The sequence below is a fragment of the Danio aesculapii genome, chromosome 18 (assembly GCF_903798145.1).
Source record: "Danio aesculapii chromosome 18, fDanAes4.1, whole genome shotgun sequence".
In the NCBI taxonomy this organism is placed as follows: Eukaryota; Metazoa; Chordata; class Actinopteri; order Cypriniformes; family Danionidae; genus Danio; species Danio aesculapii.
This window is the reverse complement of record NC_079452.1, coordinates 45,453,975-45,471,450: the sequence shown is the minus strand read 5'-3', so window position 1 is coordinate 45,471,450 and position 17,476 is coordinate 45,453,975. Positions and strand designations below refer to the sequence as shown.

The following is a 17,476-nucleotide window of genomic DNA, read 5'->3' as shown; positions in this document are numbered from 1 at the left end:
TTATTTGTTTTATTTTGGCTAGAATAAAAACAGCTTTTAATTTTTTAAAAATCATTTTAGGGACAAAATTACTAGCCCATTTAAGCATTTTTTTTTCAATAGTCTACAGAACAAAACCTGCCCTAGTTAACCTAGTTAAGCCTTTAAATGTCACTTTAAGCTGTATAGAAGTGTCTTGAAAAATTATTTATATATATATATATATATATATATATATATATATATATATATATATATATATATATATATATATATATATATATATATATATATATATATATATTGGTATACACACACACACACACACACACACACACATCTATGCACATCTATGTGTTTGTGTTATTGTTCTTACAAGCGGATCTGTCCGGTGGAGAGGGCACTGGTGATCCACAGCAAGTCAAGAGTCTTGAAGGGCACCAGAACAAAGCTCACATTGGCCGCCAGATTTTTGGCACTCTCTGGGTACATGAAGTGGTGTGTGGTACGGCTGCCGGCGTCCTCTTCATACCCTACAGTGGGGGCCAGATTCATCCTGAAAAACACAGATTCAGCTGAATTAGACCGTGAAAACACTCCCTCGCCTTACTTAAACAAGCATCATTACATTTCACTTTTCCCCTCATGATGAACAAACAGAACATGCATTCAGGCTGCCACAGTGTAGATAAAAAAAAGACAGAAATAAAGGTAAAAATGTTGTAAATAATGTTCATAAATCCTCAATGAATTGCCAGGAGCCACAGGCATTTATTTTGTTTTGCTTGTAAAGAAAATTATTTTGGACTCTAAGCCAGAGATGCCCAAACTAGAGCCCGCGGGCCAAAGTTGGCCCATGCTAATCTTTGATTTGGCCCACCATCCCATTTGAGAGGAAAGTGAGCATGATGGAAAGGCGTTTGGGCCGAATATCTTTGACTGAGATTGTTATTTCGAATTTTAATGTAACATTTAGTTTGTTTTGTAACTTCTTTTGTTTTGTAAATGAATATAATTTGTAAAAATGTAAATGCTGTGTCTCGATGGATAGAGGGCAATGCATAAGACATCAGTGAGCAAATCAAGGCAAAGGCATGTGCAGCTTAGTGTATTCAGCACTGAATTCTATTGTCTTATAAATGAGATTGTTCATGTTTTTACTGTAATAAGTTAATTATAAAAATGTTCAAATGTATTGCATTAATTTATATAATTTGAAGTAATTTTTGTAGTTATTTTTTTAGTATTAGGGGAAAAAATGGAAATTACTCATAAAAACTTTAATGTGAAAAACTTTGGTATATTTACTTCAGCCCACATCCCTTAATCAAGTATAGTTTTAGGCCCTTCATAAGAAAAAGTTTGGGCACCGGTACCCATTCACTGAATTAGAGTATTTTATACATTATCAAGATTTTACCTAAAAATCTTTTCTAAAGCAGCACTTTGAAAGTTTGTTTTTATTATTAAAATAAGGTCTCTAAAATTATATCATTGTATAATATTAACTAGATGAATTCTACTGCTGCAGCTATTAGATCTGCCCAGTCATCTGAAATCATGCTTGCAACTTTAGGTGAGCGACCGCTGTACATCCCTGCCAGCAGACCCATGGACATGTATAGAAATGTCTATAAGTGGAACAGATCTGCTTTTAATGCACGTCATAAGTTGTTGTTTTTTATAGCCGAGGTGAAGTTAGCCAAAAACTATCTAAGGCAAAATTATCAAATATAGAATTATTGTCAACATCATGGCAGACACAAAAAAAACCCAAACAGATCAGACATGACCATGAACACAAATTTGTATTGGATGGGCTTTACACTGGATGTTGCGATCTAAAAAGGCAACCGGCTTCTATGTGATGATATTTGTTGAACACAGTGTAATGTAACACAGGCTATTTTACCTGTTCAGTGAACATCGACATATCAGATTGCACTGGTTCTGTCAGGTTAGTCAAATGTATACAAGTGCAACATATACAAATACCATGTTTATGGAGAGGGGGATGCAGACTTGATGCAGTTGCAATGTGAGCTACATGCAATGCTTTTTAATGGATACACCTAACCACACCCCTAACCCTACTAGCTCCATTGAGTGCACTGTGTCTGACATTGCAAGCTTGAGAAAGGCAGTTCAGCTTGCAAATTCAAGTCTGCATCCAGATACTGGTTGTACGATAACAGGTCATTTCATTTAACCACAAGGTGGAGCCGCGAGAGAAACATGTATATGGACCCTTTTCACCAGACCGTTATGACTTGTTTAATGGTCATCAGTTCAATGTTTTTAATATCTAGACTTTTAACATATGTCCATTTATATGCATTTCTGTATGTATTACATCATCTTTGCATCAAATTACAAAAGACTAATTACCTTATTTGACTAATTGTTCTTTCTTCTGTCTGCCATTATTAGTCTCACACATTTTTTTTCCTTTTTCTGAAATCTTGATAACACTATCATTGGGTTTTTCTTTTTTATTTCAGCAAATAAGATTGTAAAATAATAATAATAATAATAATAATAATAATAATAATAATAATAATAATAATAATAATAATAATAATAATAATTAGTTGTACTCTCCCATTCACTGCGCTCTTTACCCAACTACTGTATGACATTCCTCGCTGAGAAACCCGGAAATGTGAGGCTCCAGTAGCCATTTAAAGTCTCCCTAAAAACAAAGTATAAGTTGTTTAGGTGTTAGTATTGAAATGCTTGTTATAAAGTTATCCATAAGCTACGGTGCTTCAAAACAGAGACAAAATTTGTCATAAGTATTTCACTTCTACCAACAACAATCAATAAACTTAAAGCACTTTAAGTTCCCATTAGATCTCTTGACCAATAAAATGCTCTCTAGTATCTGATGTGTCCTGCCCCCTAAAAGTCATGACTGAAATTGGTCAATTATTCACATGTAACTGAGTGCACACACACGCACACACACATTCAGACACGACAGCACAGAGAGGAAGATGTAAACAAGTGGACACCAAACACAAAACATCAAACCCATTTGAATTATACACTGAATGCTTCCTTTTAAAAATGGAGAGCCTCAGCATTGCTATCGCCATGATGCAGATGCGTTTTAGCTCAACATTCACTCAATGCAGAAGTATAAATTTGGCTTTGGGCTTACAGAGCTGTTTATACAGTAAACTAAATGCTATTGGCTATTTTTATAGCCCTTAATGTTTCACTTGAAGCTACATTATCAAATCATTACACATCAAACAAAGCTGTGTATTTCAGGGGACCTTTAAATGTTCTCCCGAAGAAACAATTATAATAAAATCACATACATCTTGGATGGCCTAAATTAACAGCAAGTGTTCATTTTTGGGTGAACGACCTCTTTAAGAGAGTGAGATGATGGAGAGGCTGTGGAGGAGACAGTAAGGCAGACAGACAGAGCCGCTGTCTATTCAGGAGACACGTCTGATGCTCCGATGGACGTCTCCCATTTCACAGCTCATGTCCTCTGAACAAAACACTCTGATTAGGAAAAACCATCTCATTCTCTTATCTGCATTCATTCAAATTCACGGAAATGCCTCACATCACAAAGGTTTCGCAATCTGTGGAATCTGTAGGAGCTTGGGATTTAAAACAGCTTGAGATGTAATAGTCCTAGAGACTTTAAGGCTAAACAACAAATGTACACGTCCGTCTCTCTTTTGCTTTATCTTCTTAAGTCTCAAAGCCAAAGGGATGATCAGATTTCTGTTGTTTTCCTTCTTATATCATCATAAACAAAAGCCAAAGGAGATGGCTTAAGCTGGAAACCACAATAATCTCTCACATACACACACTGTTTTTTTTTTAATGAGACTGCAAGGAACTTCTGGCATTTTATGTAGTAGAACAGTCATTAGTAATGGGGATAATGTACATTCAGCAAAAGTACAGGGGTCTTATATGGTTTATTTTACTTAATACACAACCTTTACCTACATGTGTTAATAACTGGATGCAAAATATTGCATTTAGACGAGTCTTGATATATTGTTAGGTCACTGAAACCAAGGTTTCCAATAAGAAAGATGATGCATAGCACTTTAATTATGGGGATAAGAGACATTGATATAACATTTTATCCATTTGTTATGTTATAAAAGAATAATATTAATAAAATATTAACAACATTACAGTACTATTTAAGGGGATAGATCATTGGTGTTAAACACAAATGTTGGAAACGCGTAGCCACTGACTTCCACATTATTAGTGTAATTTATTCTTACTATAGACGTCAAATGGATATCAAAAATGTTTCTAAATTTCTTCAAAATATCATAATTTTGTGTCCAACAAAGGACAAGGACTCTCTATAAACGTTGAGCTATGTTGCGTGAATTATTCCTTTAATATTTGAGTTCTTCACTTTCAATAGATTCAAGTTGGCAGCAGCTGTGTTTGCATGAAACTGAGAACAAGTCTGTGATTCCCAGATAACCAGATTAAATAATTGTGCAGAAAATATTGATTTGAAAATGTAATATTTTTATTAGCTATTTTAAAGAAGAACATTTCCTAGTAAGTATATAGCACAGACTGGTTAATCGGATGAGTCTGTGTTATCAGTTATCATTGGCTGTTATCAGGGAATAACACACTTTGGGATGCAGCAAGCTACCAATCAGAATCAAGCATTCCAGTGAGCTTTATGATGATTTCATTTAAACCGCGGCCTGGCTTTTTCACCAGCGCTAAAGTAAAATGACTTTCAAAAATCTATTAAAATAATAAGAATTTAAATTACATTTAAAATAAGATAAAAATGTGATTGATTTAGTTTTTCTTAAAATAGAAAGGTAGTGATAACATTTAATTTTCTAAATCCAATGTGAAACAGAACTGAAGCATTATTTATTTGTTCTATGACCTTTTTATACCTTTTTAGAGTGAGATGACAGACTAAAATATCTTAAAAACGTAAACAATAATAATAATAATATTATTATTATTATTATTAATACATTTCAAATCTATAATTATAAAAACCTTTATTAATAACCTATAATTTCTTTTTATTATTATTTAAAGTGTCTGAATAATTAATTTACTTGAGGCATGTAAAACTGTTTTTGTCTTTACAATTTTAGACTGACATACACTGACAGAGACTAAATAAGAAATAAACCTTTAAATGCAAACAATGTTTGTTCTTTACAGCTAGTAGTTTTATTACAGTTGATACTTTAATTTTGAACACAGCATGAGTTTGAACATAGATTGGATGGCCTAAATTAACAGCAAGTGTTCATTTTATAAGCATAGGATGCAAGATTTGATGCTATTTTAGACCAGCGCAACCCTAATTTTCACGTTTTGCACAACGTTAAATAAATAACAAATCCATTTGTGCCAATTTGTGCACTCATGGGTGTGCCGGTCTATAAAGGAGGCACATTGTTGCCGTGTTGCTATTTTGAGGAACTGAAGTAGACCGCACCATTGACAACTAAAAGCTGGTCTAAAGTCCAGCACAGATCGCATTAGAGATGCACCTATTTAAATCTGTTTTAATAAAAACAAGTTTAGATTTGTCCATCTGTCGGGTTTTGGAGATGTATGCATCACCATATGGTGCATAGGAATAGGATGTGTGTTTGGATATAACTCAGTTTTTTGACCACACTTCGTTATTGTTCTAATCGTTAATTAGAACTGAATGTAGAAATAGTTTTGAAACGAATCTTTGCACTTAAACTAAATTAATTATGTAGGCTAATAGATGTCTTCAGTGGAGTGCGTACAACACCATTTCCTTACTCCACGAAAGTAAAGGAGTAAAGTGTAAAAGTAAAGGGAAAGATAAAGTAAAGAGGGCGAATGAAGGAGGATCGTTCTATATCTTCCCGCTGCAGATGGTCTGTTTAACTGTTTTCTCGCTAGAGAAGGATTCACTTTTTCCATTCAGTTTTTCCAATTACAAAGTCCATGCAAATAGAAAACGTGCTATGGCGCGATGCAACTGACTCATAAAGGGATAGGGAGATGAGACTCTGATTGGTTTAAAGGGCACCTATGGTGAAAAATCTACTTTTCAAGCTGTTTGGACAGAAATGTGTGTATAAATATAGTGTATAAATTGTCATATTGGGGTGAAATAAACACACCCAGTCCTTTTTTTTCAAATTTAACAACATAAAAACTGTGGACCAATTGGAGCTGTTTTCAGATCGACCACAACTTTACGTAGGAGTGCGGTCCCCCCGCCCACCAATATTGATTGACAGCTGTGCGCATTAACATGTCCGGTAGTCACGTGTATAATCATATCAACAAGAGAGGATGAGCGCAAAGCAGCCGGGAATAAAATGTGTGTTCAGTTTGCTAGGATCATCAATCATCATCAAACGTGATCAAGAGTGAGTTTCACAAAAAGTGAACAAGTCCAGTACAAAAAAAACAGCAAAAACTTTTTTCCAGCTATAACATAGACACTTCAAACAGCTATAATAAATAATCTGATGGGTGTTTTGAGCTGAAACTTTACAGACACATTCTGGGGACACAAAAGACTTATATTAAATATGAAAAAAAGGGGTAACCTATGTGCCCTTTAATGCACGTTATGCTCAAAACACACCCATAAATCATTAAGAGGATAAGCACAACACTGTTAGACTCTGCGCCAGGGTGCAAACTGTATTTTTCCATCCTTAAAATAGCAAAAGTGGATTCAGACATGCCCTTAATGCTTTTGCTCCATGCGCTTTAGACTTTGTCCCTATCATTAAAATAGAGCCCATGGACTAAAAATAAAGATAATAAAATGCAAAAAAATTCTATCTCAGAATTCACCCTAGAAATGCATGTAATATAAACATAGCTTTCAAGACCGCTTACTGATTTCCAAGCACTGTTTATTTATTTCACCAGTGGAAGCTTATATGAGGCAATAAACAGCGAAAACACACTCATCTGACTGATTCGAAAAGCTCAGACTTTCTCTTAACAGTATCAAAAAATGAAAGCAGACAGTAGTTAAACAAATAAAGCGTTGAGGAGACAGCTGCTGTAGGGCATAGGAAAGATGGATAAGGAGGAGGACCGGATTAATTTAAGATTTCAGAGCTCAATCAATAAAGGCTCCACTGAAATAGCACCTCAATTTATACCTCCGTCTCGCTCAGCCTCTCCGTCTCTCTGATCTCTACTAAACACACACTGCTCCTCCACGTCTCCCCCAGGCCATTATTTTACTCTTTTCTTTAAGCAGCAATACGCACATTCTGCCCTTTTCTATGTTCACTCGACTGAAACCTGCAATTGCAAATGTCAATCCACCATAACTGACTGTGCTCAGTCTCCCAGAAAACAGGACTATTATCGCATGCTACAACTAAGATGAATGCACCTAACATATGAAATAAATAAAGCTGTAAATATACTGTAGGATGTAATTGTGTGATGTGCTTTTATCACACTGCAAAAATGCTTTTCTTTTTATAGCTTTTGTATTGCTTCTAGTCCAAATATCTTACAATAATCTTAATTTTTAAATCAAGAAGCATTTTATAGACAAGCCAAAAATAATGTGTTGTTTTAAGAGATAATATGCCAAATTAAGTGAGTTTTTCCTTAAAACAAGCTAAATAATCTTGTTTTTCCTTTTAATTTAAGATTATTTTGCTTGTTTTAAGGAAAAACTACTACTTAAAATGACAATAGTTGCGTCCCAAATGGCACACTATGTACTCTAACACTCAACAGCATAGCATATAAATTAAGTGTCGTCCCAAATAGAACACAACATTTTTTTCTAAGCCGAAATTCAAACCGTTTCCCAGATGACATTTAATGGGTCCCAAGTAGTGAAACAAATGACCAAACTACCAAATAATACCTGCCATGAGTGTAACCACATTCACCATCGGAAGGCTGTATAATCACTCTCGTAGGCCAATTTTGCTTTCACAATCCAAAATAATTCAAATAATTCAACATCTGTGCCTGAAAGATTCACCCCTTGTGCTATGCGAGCAAAGCTGTGACCATTGAGTATGTGAAGTGTCCAACATTCCACACTTCATTTTTAGAGGTTAAATAAATGCATCATCTGGATATTTAAAGTGCACTTGTTCTTTGGGATGTCCCAATCAGGTGTTTTTGCCCACAAGATTGAGTCATTTGATTTTGAGTATTTACCAATACCGAAACCCCATCCGATACTTCTATAATACATAAAGGCTTAGTAGAGACATGGGAGCTATGGATGAACTGAATATGTCTGTGGTGAACGAAACATGGGGTACATCTTATAAAAGAGTTTGTCAGAAATCTTCTTATAAAGGGCTGGCAGAGCTTTCTTAGTAAAATAGTGGTGAGACGGATTTTTAAATCAAGGTTCTACATTTGTTTTTGAGGTGTCTTATCAGGTTTTTTGTGTTAAATGTAGCCTTTTCCTTTCCACCTCTTGCAATGGCAAGTTTACACATCTCACAATGTTGGCAATTAACCAATAGCATCTCTGCAACAAAGTGATGTCATGCCGTACGCGTTTCTGCGTGAAATCAAGAAAGGGGTCTACAGTAACTCTGTGCAACTGCATAACTATAGATGTGTTAATATGATATTATTTATGTACATTTATTATATATATATATATAATCCTGATCTATATATATATCCTAATATATATATATAGAGTCCTGATCGCGGACAGCCGCCGACTTGCAGCGCCGGTGTGTGTACCCTGATAGAAACCTATGTTTCCAATTCTGAAATGTACGCACCGCACTGCCGAGTGGCACTTCTGGTGTGTGACCCCTTTTAGAATCATCCTAACCCCCCTTAGCAGCGCCTCTGCTACTTACACTATTAATACTACCAACTGGTCGTAGAATAAGGCACAAGTATGCAATTTGGGACACACCTAATATGTTTTACTTATCTAGAAAATATTCTTGATTTAAGAATTGTTAAATATTGGACTAGAAACAAGACAACAAAAAATAATTCAAGTAATAAACAGCTTTTTTATTGGCAGAAACTCTGGTTTCTAAAAAAGTGAAATATGTCATTTTAAAAAATGTCAAATAACTTGTTAGAAATCTTCTTAAGCAACTGGTACAATGAAAAAAATTATTCAAAGATGATTCCTTGGATTTACTCAATTTTTGTTACGTTAAGTGGTTGTAAACAATTTACTTGGGCTGAATTTAAACAAACAAATTAAGTTGAACATTATTAAATTTAATTTGTTTGTTTAAATTCAACACAAATAAATAGTTTGCAACAGTTTTGCATGCAACACTTTTTTCAGTGTATTATGCTTGCAGGATTTTTCCACAAAAAAAAATTAACACCATTGACATGCTTTAAAAATATTGTTCTAATTTAATCCATTAGATTTAGAGTGACTTTATTTATAAAGAACAATATAATAACAGTAGTTGACCTCTGCTCTGTACACACATTGTGTTAATATGATCAAATAAGAGGAAATGAATAAAACAACATACAATACAACATGAAACAAAACACAGTAAGTTCAGCTAACTCCGGTATCAAAAGCCTTTTCTAAAAGGTGAAGTTTCAGTTTCCCCTTGAACACAGATTCAGTAAAAATGATTCTAGTAGAGAGAGGTAGACCGTTCCACATTTGGGAGCCCACAATGGAAAAGGCCTGGTCTCCCTTTTCCTTTAATTTCGATCTAGGAACTTTTAACAATTTCGGACTTAATGACCTGAAACATCTAGCAGATATGTTAACAGCCACAAATTCAGAAAGATAAGAAGGTGCCAAACCATTTTACAACCGTAGAAATAGGAGTAAAATTTTTAACTCTATTCTAAAACATACTGACAACCAGAGCTGCGAGAGTAAGACAGGGGTAATGTGCTCAAATTTACAAGTGCCAGTAAGAAGTCTACCAGCTGCATTTTGGACCACTTGTAGTCGATTTATATAGGATCAATGGTCAATTTTTGTCTGAACCTCAACTAAATTGAAAGATAAAGGTAAAGTTAAAGGATATTCAGCCAAAATTATTTAGCTTATTATGCTTAGTAAAATGTTTAAGAGTTTAATGTATCACCAGGAGTAACATATTTTATTTAGTTTAGCTTTGGAAGTGTATAACATAGTTTTTTTTTTCTTTCTTTTTATTTTTACAAAGTACCACTGACTTGCATTTTGTTAATCACCAAACAAAAAGGTAGCAACTCATTCTTGGATGACCTGAGAGCAATTAAATTAACAGCTAATACTTTTTAGAGTTTTCATACCTTTAAGGCAAAGAGAAACAATAGATTCTGAATCAATTTCAGACCTAGTGAATGATAAAAACAAATGACAGAATAAAGCCTGCTTTAATAGTATTAAAATAAAAAACAACACTATAATAACTTTGAAGGCAAACATTAGAAATAGAAGAAGAAGAATCTTATTTTATCTTATACAAAACACAATCATTTCCTTAATCGTATTTGTGTAGTTAAAATTGTTCTTTCCCTACTTCTTTTCCCAGTAGCATTTCAAGACTCACCTCATGATGAAGTCATGGCCATCAATCACCGGACCATAACCTGCCCCGCGGAGGTTGCCTGAATTGCCCACAACGGCGCAGCGCAGGCAGCGAGCAGGGTCCCACGAACCGTATGGTGAACGGCCTGGAATGACCTGAAACAACCTCTGCAGAACTTGCTGGATGTTGTGGGGTTTAAATTGAGGCTGCAACATCTGTACATGGCCCAGAGGAAAGAGGCAAAGAAAGAAACCGACATAAGGTTGGGCAGTTTTCTTTTAACTTCAAACCATCTGCACACCTGCCTGTGCACACATGCACACTAAAATAAACATCCAGGCAGCCAATTAGCCACTGAAGCCCTCTGCTCTGACAAATGAAAAGAAAAAAAAACACACACAAAGATCCTACAAAAAAGCTCTGAAAACCAAGAACAGACCTACAATCTTTCCTCTTTTTCCTTTCCTTGTGTTTTTCTGACATCCCTCCATGACATGGCTTCTTTCCAACCTCATTCTCTCTCAGTCTCCATGTTCTCTCCCTCTCTTCTTCTCCTGCTCATTGTCCCTGATGCCAGTAATTGGCAGAGTTTACTACGTCTCCACTGGACCTAATAATCCTTGGCAGATGTTTTCTGGATGCAGATGCCAGCCACTGATTTTACTCTGAGCCCATCCAAATGACTGAAGACTTTGTGCTTAATAGAGTGTTACAGGGATGATGTTAAAGCCCGGAAGACTATTTCACCACTGGTTTCCCTTGAGATTTTCCTTAGGGGTTTTATATGAGTTTTTTTCCTAGTAAAATAAGGTCTGTGGTTGTGCTGCAGGATACTGGAAAAATAGGAGATATTATTGTTGAGTACTGCAATACTCAATTTCTCACTATATAACATTTCCCTAGAAAAATGCTATTTTTATTAGTCATCTTTTAGCATGTTTTATTTAATGATATTTATAAAAAAATAAAATATATTTTCTGGGGCGACACGGTGGCACAGTGGTTAGCACTGCCATCTCATAGCAAGAAGGTTGCGGTTCGAGTCCCGGCTGGGTAAATTGGCATTTCTGTGTGGAGTTTGCATGTTCTCCCCATGTTGGCGTGGGTTTCCTCCGGGTGCTCCGGTTTCCCCCACAGTCCAAAGACATGCGCTTTAGGTGAATTGAATAAACTAAATTGCCTGTAGTGTATGTGTGTGAATGAATGTGTATGGATGTTTTCCAGTACTGGGTTGCAGCTGGAAGAGCATCCGCTTCGTAAAACATATGCTGGATAAGTTGGCGGTTTATTCCACTGTGGCAACCCCTTGTGAATACAGGGACTAAGTTGAAGGAAAATGAAGAAATGAATATATATATTTTTCTGAAGGTGCAAACATTTTGGACCTTATCATACACCCAGTGCAATAAGGCGCAAGACGTCTTTGCCGCCATGTGTTGCTATTTTCAGACCAGCTCAACCCTAACTTTCCCGTTGTGCGTCACATTGTTTAAGGGTGCTTTCACACCTAGACTTTTGTTCCGAAACCTGGCGCGTGTCCCCAGTTAGCGCGGTTTGTTCAGCAAATGTGAATCCAGCAATCGCGCTCGGATCTGCGCCAAAACAATTGGTCCGAGATCGCCTGAATGAGGTGGTCTCGGCGCGATTGAAACAAACTGTGGAGCGGATTGACTGTAGTGATTAAGCGATTCGATCCGAGCCTGGCTATATCAAAGTGTAATTTGGACATGAAATAGGCATTTGCGGCTATATGAAAAGAAAATTATGAATAGGGCAGGATGTGATTCCTAATAAATGTGAATTTCATGTCAAAAACGAAAGTGAAAGCACGTTAACTATTAACGAGAGCTGTTTATCCGCTAGGAAAATTTACCAGCAGTCTTGATTTATCTGTTATATCTCTCTATAATGTAAAGCCTATGATGTGTAAGCCAACTGCTATGTATGAGAAAGTCTTACCTCTGATTTATATTTTGTGACGACGTCTGTGGGTGTCGCCATTCAAAATGAAAGCGCACCTTTTTTGCTTATAATCGTCTTATTGCTCATCGTCATAAATTATAATAAGGATGCATGACAGCTGAGCGGGACTCTGCAAAATAAACCGTGAAATTTTGACTAATGTGAGGAGAGTTTACTTGCACGTGACTTGTTTTAGCTCTTTTGGTCTGTTTAGAAACTGTGTGTGATAGCGAACCACACCAAGAAAGTGCAACATTGTAACAATTGACCAGCTGAAAGCAGGTCTAAAGTCTAAGAGCGTGTTAGTTGTGCGTCTTAAACACTTAAACATTGCTTAATACACACAGGATGTACAGCAATACACAAATACTTCTACAAAATAAAAAGAATTAAAGGATTAAAATATTACAAAAATTATTACTTTCTAATTAAATATAAAAACCATTGACTCCGTGCCTTCTTCATCTCAGGGGGCTTTTTTTCAGTTTATTCGTGACATCTTGCTTTTGTATAAAGTTATTATTAGTAGCAGTGTTATTTATTATATGCATATTTATACTTTACATACACATTTTTAAAAACAAGCTTAAATTTGGGGGGTTGGGTTTGGATACAGATAGGATACAGATAGTAAGGCCCCATCCGATGAGTCAAATTTAGATAAAAAAAAAAAACAATGCATAAATGAATGTGTAAATTGCCTATACTATTATCATAATAACCATAATTTTGTGATATATTGTGCAGCCCTAGTCTGTGGTAAAGGTAACTTGACAATACTTCAATATTTTGCTTTACAATAGCTACGTTTTTTTATCCATGTGCAAAATGCGCATAAAAATAGGTGGATAAACTACGATGGAAACACTTTTACTAAACAAATTCCAGTATGTGCATTAAAAAAGTCATGTGACTTTGTTATAAGAGATCATGTGATAATAAAAAAGTGTGTGAATGGATAAACCAGCAAGCTGAGCACATTGTAAAGCATCTGAAATGTTTTGATCTTTTTGGTCTTTGGTCGCCTTTAAACACCAGCACGCATTCATTGCATGTCTGCATACTGTCTTCTGAGGCGCAAATCATTTAATAAATAAAGAAAAGATTCAAGCAGCTTCTCTACAAATTCCGTTTTTACTTTTGATATTAGGCGCTAGTTAATCAGGAAGTGATTTTGTTCTCTTTGACTCATTGGATGGAAACTCTGCTTTAGTTGCACATCTTTTATGCGATATTCCAGTTTTGCGCATGAATTTAATTCGCATGTTTGAATGGAAACATAGCTACTGAAAACTGCACATACTCAAAACCTTCACCAACCCCAATGTTTTTTTCTCAAGTTACTTATTTGTGTGTGTGTGTGTGTGTGTGTGTGTGTGTGTGTCTGTGTGTGTGTGTGTGTGTAATCATGTTTTAAGGCCAAATGATGAAGTTGTTTACCTCAGATTTTTCACTCATAAACTGAAAAACCGTACTCTAAAAACCAATAAAAACATCTCAGGAAAATTAAGTGGTGAATCAGTCTTCTGAGTTTTGGCATCATCGCTGCAACATTATACAGAACTCAGACATCAACAGATAAAATGATGCATAAATTACCATTCAAAAGTTTGTAGAAAGGTACCACAGTAATATATATTTTCAGCATGAATGCATAAAAGACTGACAGTGAAAAGTTATTTTAAAAACTATGCAAAATAAATTCTGTACTTTTTGACTTTTTATTCATCAAGGAACCCAGAAAAAAATCTGTCCACAAAAAATATATATTTATATATTATGCAGCACAAGCATTTTCAACCCTAATAGTAATAAAAGCATCTGATAAGCAAATCAGCATATTATACTGATTTCTGAAGAATCCTGTGACACTGAAAACTGAAGTTATGACTGATATGACTATTCAGGTTTATGTCAAACAAATTAATTTTAAAATACACACGGTGTTCCAAATTATCATGCAAAAGGCATTTCAGTAAAATTTCTGCAAAATCAATCTCAGACAGCTTCATTAAAAGTTTGGCAGGACTTCTTAGATAACGAAAACCTACTTATAAAGGTTGTCCCACAATAGTCACAGGAGAGAAAGAAAGATTTTAATACAGTTTTTTTAAACAATTAATTTGCTCTGACAGAAACTTTCCCTAAGCCATTACTTGACCAATTTCCTCTTTTCTCCAATTCCCTCAAAAATCTTTTTAGTTTAATAATCTATATTCAGCTTTCACTTAATCTTTGTGTTCACGCCTTCTGCAAGACATTGCACCATTCATGCTTTTCATACTCAGAAATCTGCTTCCTCCTCATATTGCGTGAGATTTGGAGTGATTTACTTGATGTGGAACAACCTACTAGTTGTCTACTGCAGATTGATACTACATATCTTAAAAATTACTCAAGTACATTCTCTAAAGTTTATTAAATTGAAATGTTAATTGCTTAATAGAGAAGGCTGTGTATTAACACTTGTATGTTTATATGCAGCAATAACGAGCATAATGTAGTAAGAACAATCTTACCCACCCAGGTTATGTTAAATGTGCATTTTTATCTGTAGAACAAAAATGAGTTGAGCAAAAATGTTTAATTTAATATGCAGAAAGAAAAATTCTAAACTCTTTTTTGAACAAATTCTTTGAAATTGCATCTGAAATCTAGTTAAGTACTGCCAAAACACTTAGCAAAACAGTTATTTAAGCAACCCCTTATATAAGATCTTGTCACAGCATGTTTTGACACACAGACATGACGTTCACATTCAGATAATGTAAAATTCAGTAGTTTCTGTAAGTAAATGCATTTTCAAAACCCACATCCCCAAACCTGGCTCCTTTGCTTAATGCAGTCTGGCACTCTCCATGCTTTTAATTTACTCGGCACAAGTATTACAGATTTACACTTTTCAGCTGACACACACTTTTTTCAGACATTACTCAATGTTCCCTTTTATAAAACACCCTCTTGCCTTCTTGTCGTTTAAATTAGATGCGTTTGCACAATTAAAGAGCACAAACCTTTCTCTTGAAAGAAAGTAACACAACAAAAAAAATTAGGTCTCTTAATTAAGACACCAGAGTTAGATTTTTTTTCCCCGTCTAGTTCATGCAAGAGGTCACAAAATCCATCCAACACAGTCTAGCATATCAAATAATTGTATTCGTAATGCTGAAAGCATCAGTGAGTAACTGTAAGGTTACTTACCACCCACCAGTAGTACACATCTGAAGGCAGCTGGATGTTGTCTCGAATCCACACAGGCGAAATGTCTGGGTCATAGTTCTCGTCGAACCAGTCGGAAACACCAGGGTCGCCCACGCACCGAGAGCAGGCACACGTCTTCTGCTGAGCACTCTCGGCTGGGATCACCCGGTGGGAACCTGCATAACTAGGCACCAGCTTAACCCTGTGCGACTCTTCCCATCCCGGGGGTTCCAAGTAAGGCAGGCCGGCTCCTCCTCTCAGCGAGAAGGAGAAGAAAAGTGAGGTGAGGAACAGAAGGGCCAGGGATCCCAAGACCACGCAGAAGCGTAGTGAGCATCGCTTGCCTCCACGGTCTCCTGCTGTCGCTCCTGCTGCGACTCCGACAGGCACCCAGGGCCTCAATTCAGCCATCCTTTGAGCCCGTGCCCATGCAGCCCAACCCCATCCTAAGCGTCCCTCTCGCTGCGGAGGCACAGACGGCATGCGCCCGCCCCACTGCCATGAACCGGCCCCTGCCACTGTGCCCAACCTGAACTCAGTACTACTTGGCGTACTGAGCGACACAGGCTTTAAACCCAAAATTGTGTGAATCTCCCAAAACGGTATGCCTGTGAACTGCCACCGCCGCTCTCCCGTCTGTCAGTCTTCTCTTTCAATGTGTCACCGCTGCCGTGGAGCTTTTTACAGCTATTTATTTTCGCTTTCTTCCCCCTACACTATGGGATCTCCTCCAGCTCCCTCTTTCACGCTTTTGAACTGTCTGTACAGCAACGGTTCAAACACGCACCAGTCTTTCGCCTCTTCTTGTAGGCGTCTGTGTGTGATCGCCTCTATTCTCCCTGCAGTGACAGTTGGAGGAAAAGCCCCCTCTGTGGTTTTGACATCTCAGTGCCAGACAAGCTAGGCTGTCATCCGTGTCTGTTCCATTACAGTCCTCTAGGAGCCCAAGTTTGTCACTGTAATCTGGTTTGTCCGTACGCTCAGTCTAGCGAGCCGATATGCCGAACTTCACAGCCAGAGGAGGGAACGGGTGGAGTTTTCTGACAGATTTGTAATGAAGCTCTTTTGCAGACATCTTGAAAAGCTTCACATTCTACAATGCTCTCCAAACTGTTTTCATTTCCATCGCTCTGCTGTAGCCGAGTATCCTGTGATTTACTTTTAGTGCAGAGACAAGCACTTGTCTATCTGCCTTTAATGTTTCTTCAATGAAAGCTGTTTGCAGATTCAACTGTGACAAACTTCCAACAGTCTGGAAAATAGCACTGGGATCTGAACATTCCAATCTAGATAATAATTTAAGGATGCTTTTTGCTCAATTGAGAGCCTCTCCAAGTCAGTGGATAATAAAAATCAATGAAATGAAAACCGGGGGAAAAGATGTCAACAAAGGTGATTAAAGGAATCTAACGACTCCACTACAAAAAGCAAATTGAAAAAAAAAGATTTTCTTCCAACACGACATCTGTATAGCAGCAAATAAGAGTTGTGTGCGTGTGAATGTGTGTTGGGTCGCAGGTCTTGCCTGCCAATTTTACGATGACAGCTCTTAACAGAATTGGTGAGGTGGAGAACTCGGATTTCAACAAGGCAATGTGCCCTGACCTGCTGTTGTCCTGTAATCTCCAAATCTATAATCTCTGGGATGTTGCTGCTGCTGCTACCGCACCTGTGCAAGCTCTCTTTCTCTCTGCCAGTTTGCTGCCAAAGAAAACCCGTCAGTCAGAGAGGGTGACGTGCATCAGGATCACAGTGAAATCCAGATGTTGGTGTCTACGGCTGCTCTTCTTGATTTAGGGCGACATTCCAGACTACAGGAAAACAAACACAGA

General features: G+C 36.7%; 1 protein-coding gene across 2 annotated transcripts in view; it reads right to left on the bottom strand.

Annotated features, from left to right (window-relative positions):
* st3gal2 (ST3 beta-galactoside alpha-2,3-sialyltransferase 2) overlaps positions 1-17,476 on the bottom strand; it is a 53,342-nt gene that overhangs the window by 7,912 nt on the left and 27,954 nt on the right. For both annotated transcript variants that reach the window (XM_056478268.1, XM_056478269.1), the window contains exons 2-4: positions 15,645-17,455; positions 10,503-10,696; positions 356-535 (exon numbers count right to left, since the gene is read on the bottom strand). In XM_056478268.1, coding sequence (XP_056334243.1) covers positions 356-535; positions 10,503-10,696; positions 15,645-16,127 — 857 coding nt within the window. In that variant the 5' untranslated portion in view covers positions 16,128-17,455. The remainder of the gene's footprint in view (positions 1-355; positions 536-10,502; positions 10,697-15,644; positions 17,456-17,476) is intronic.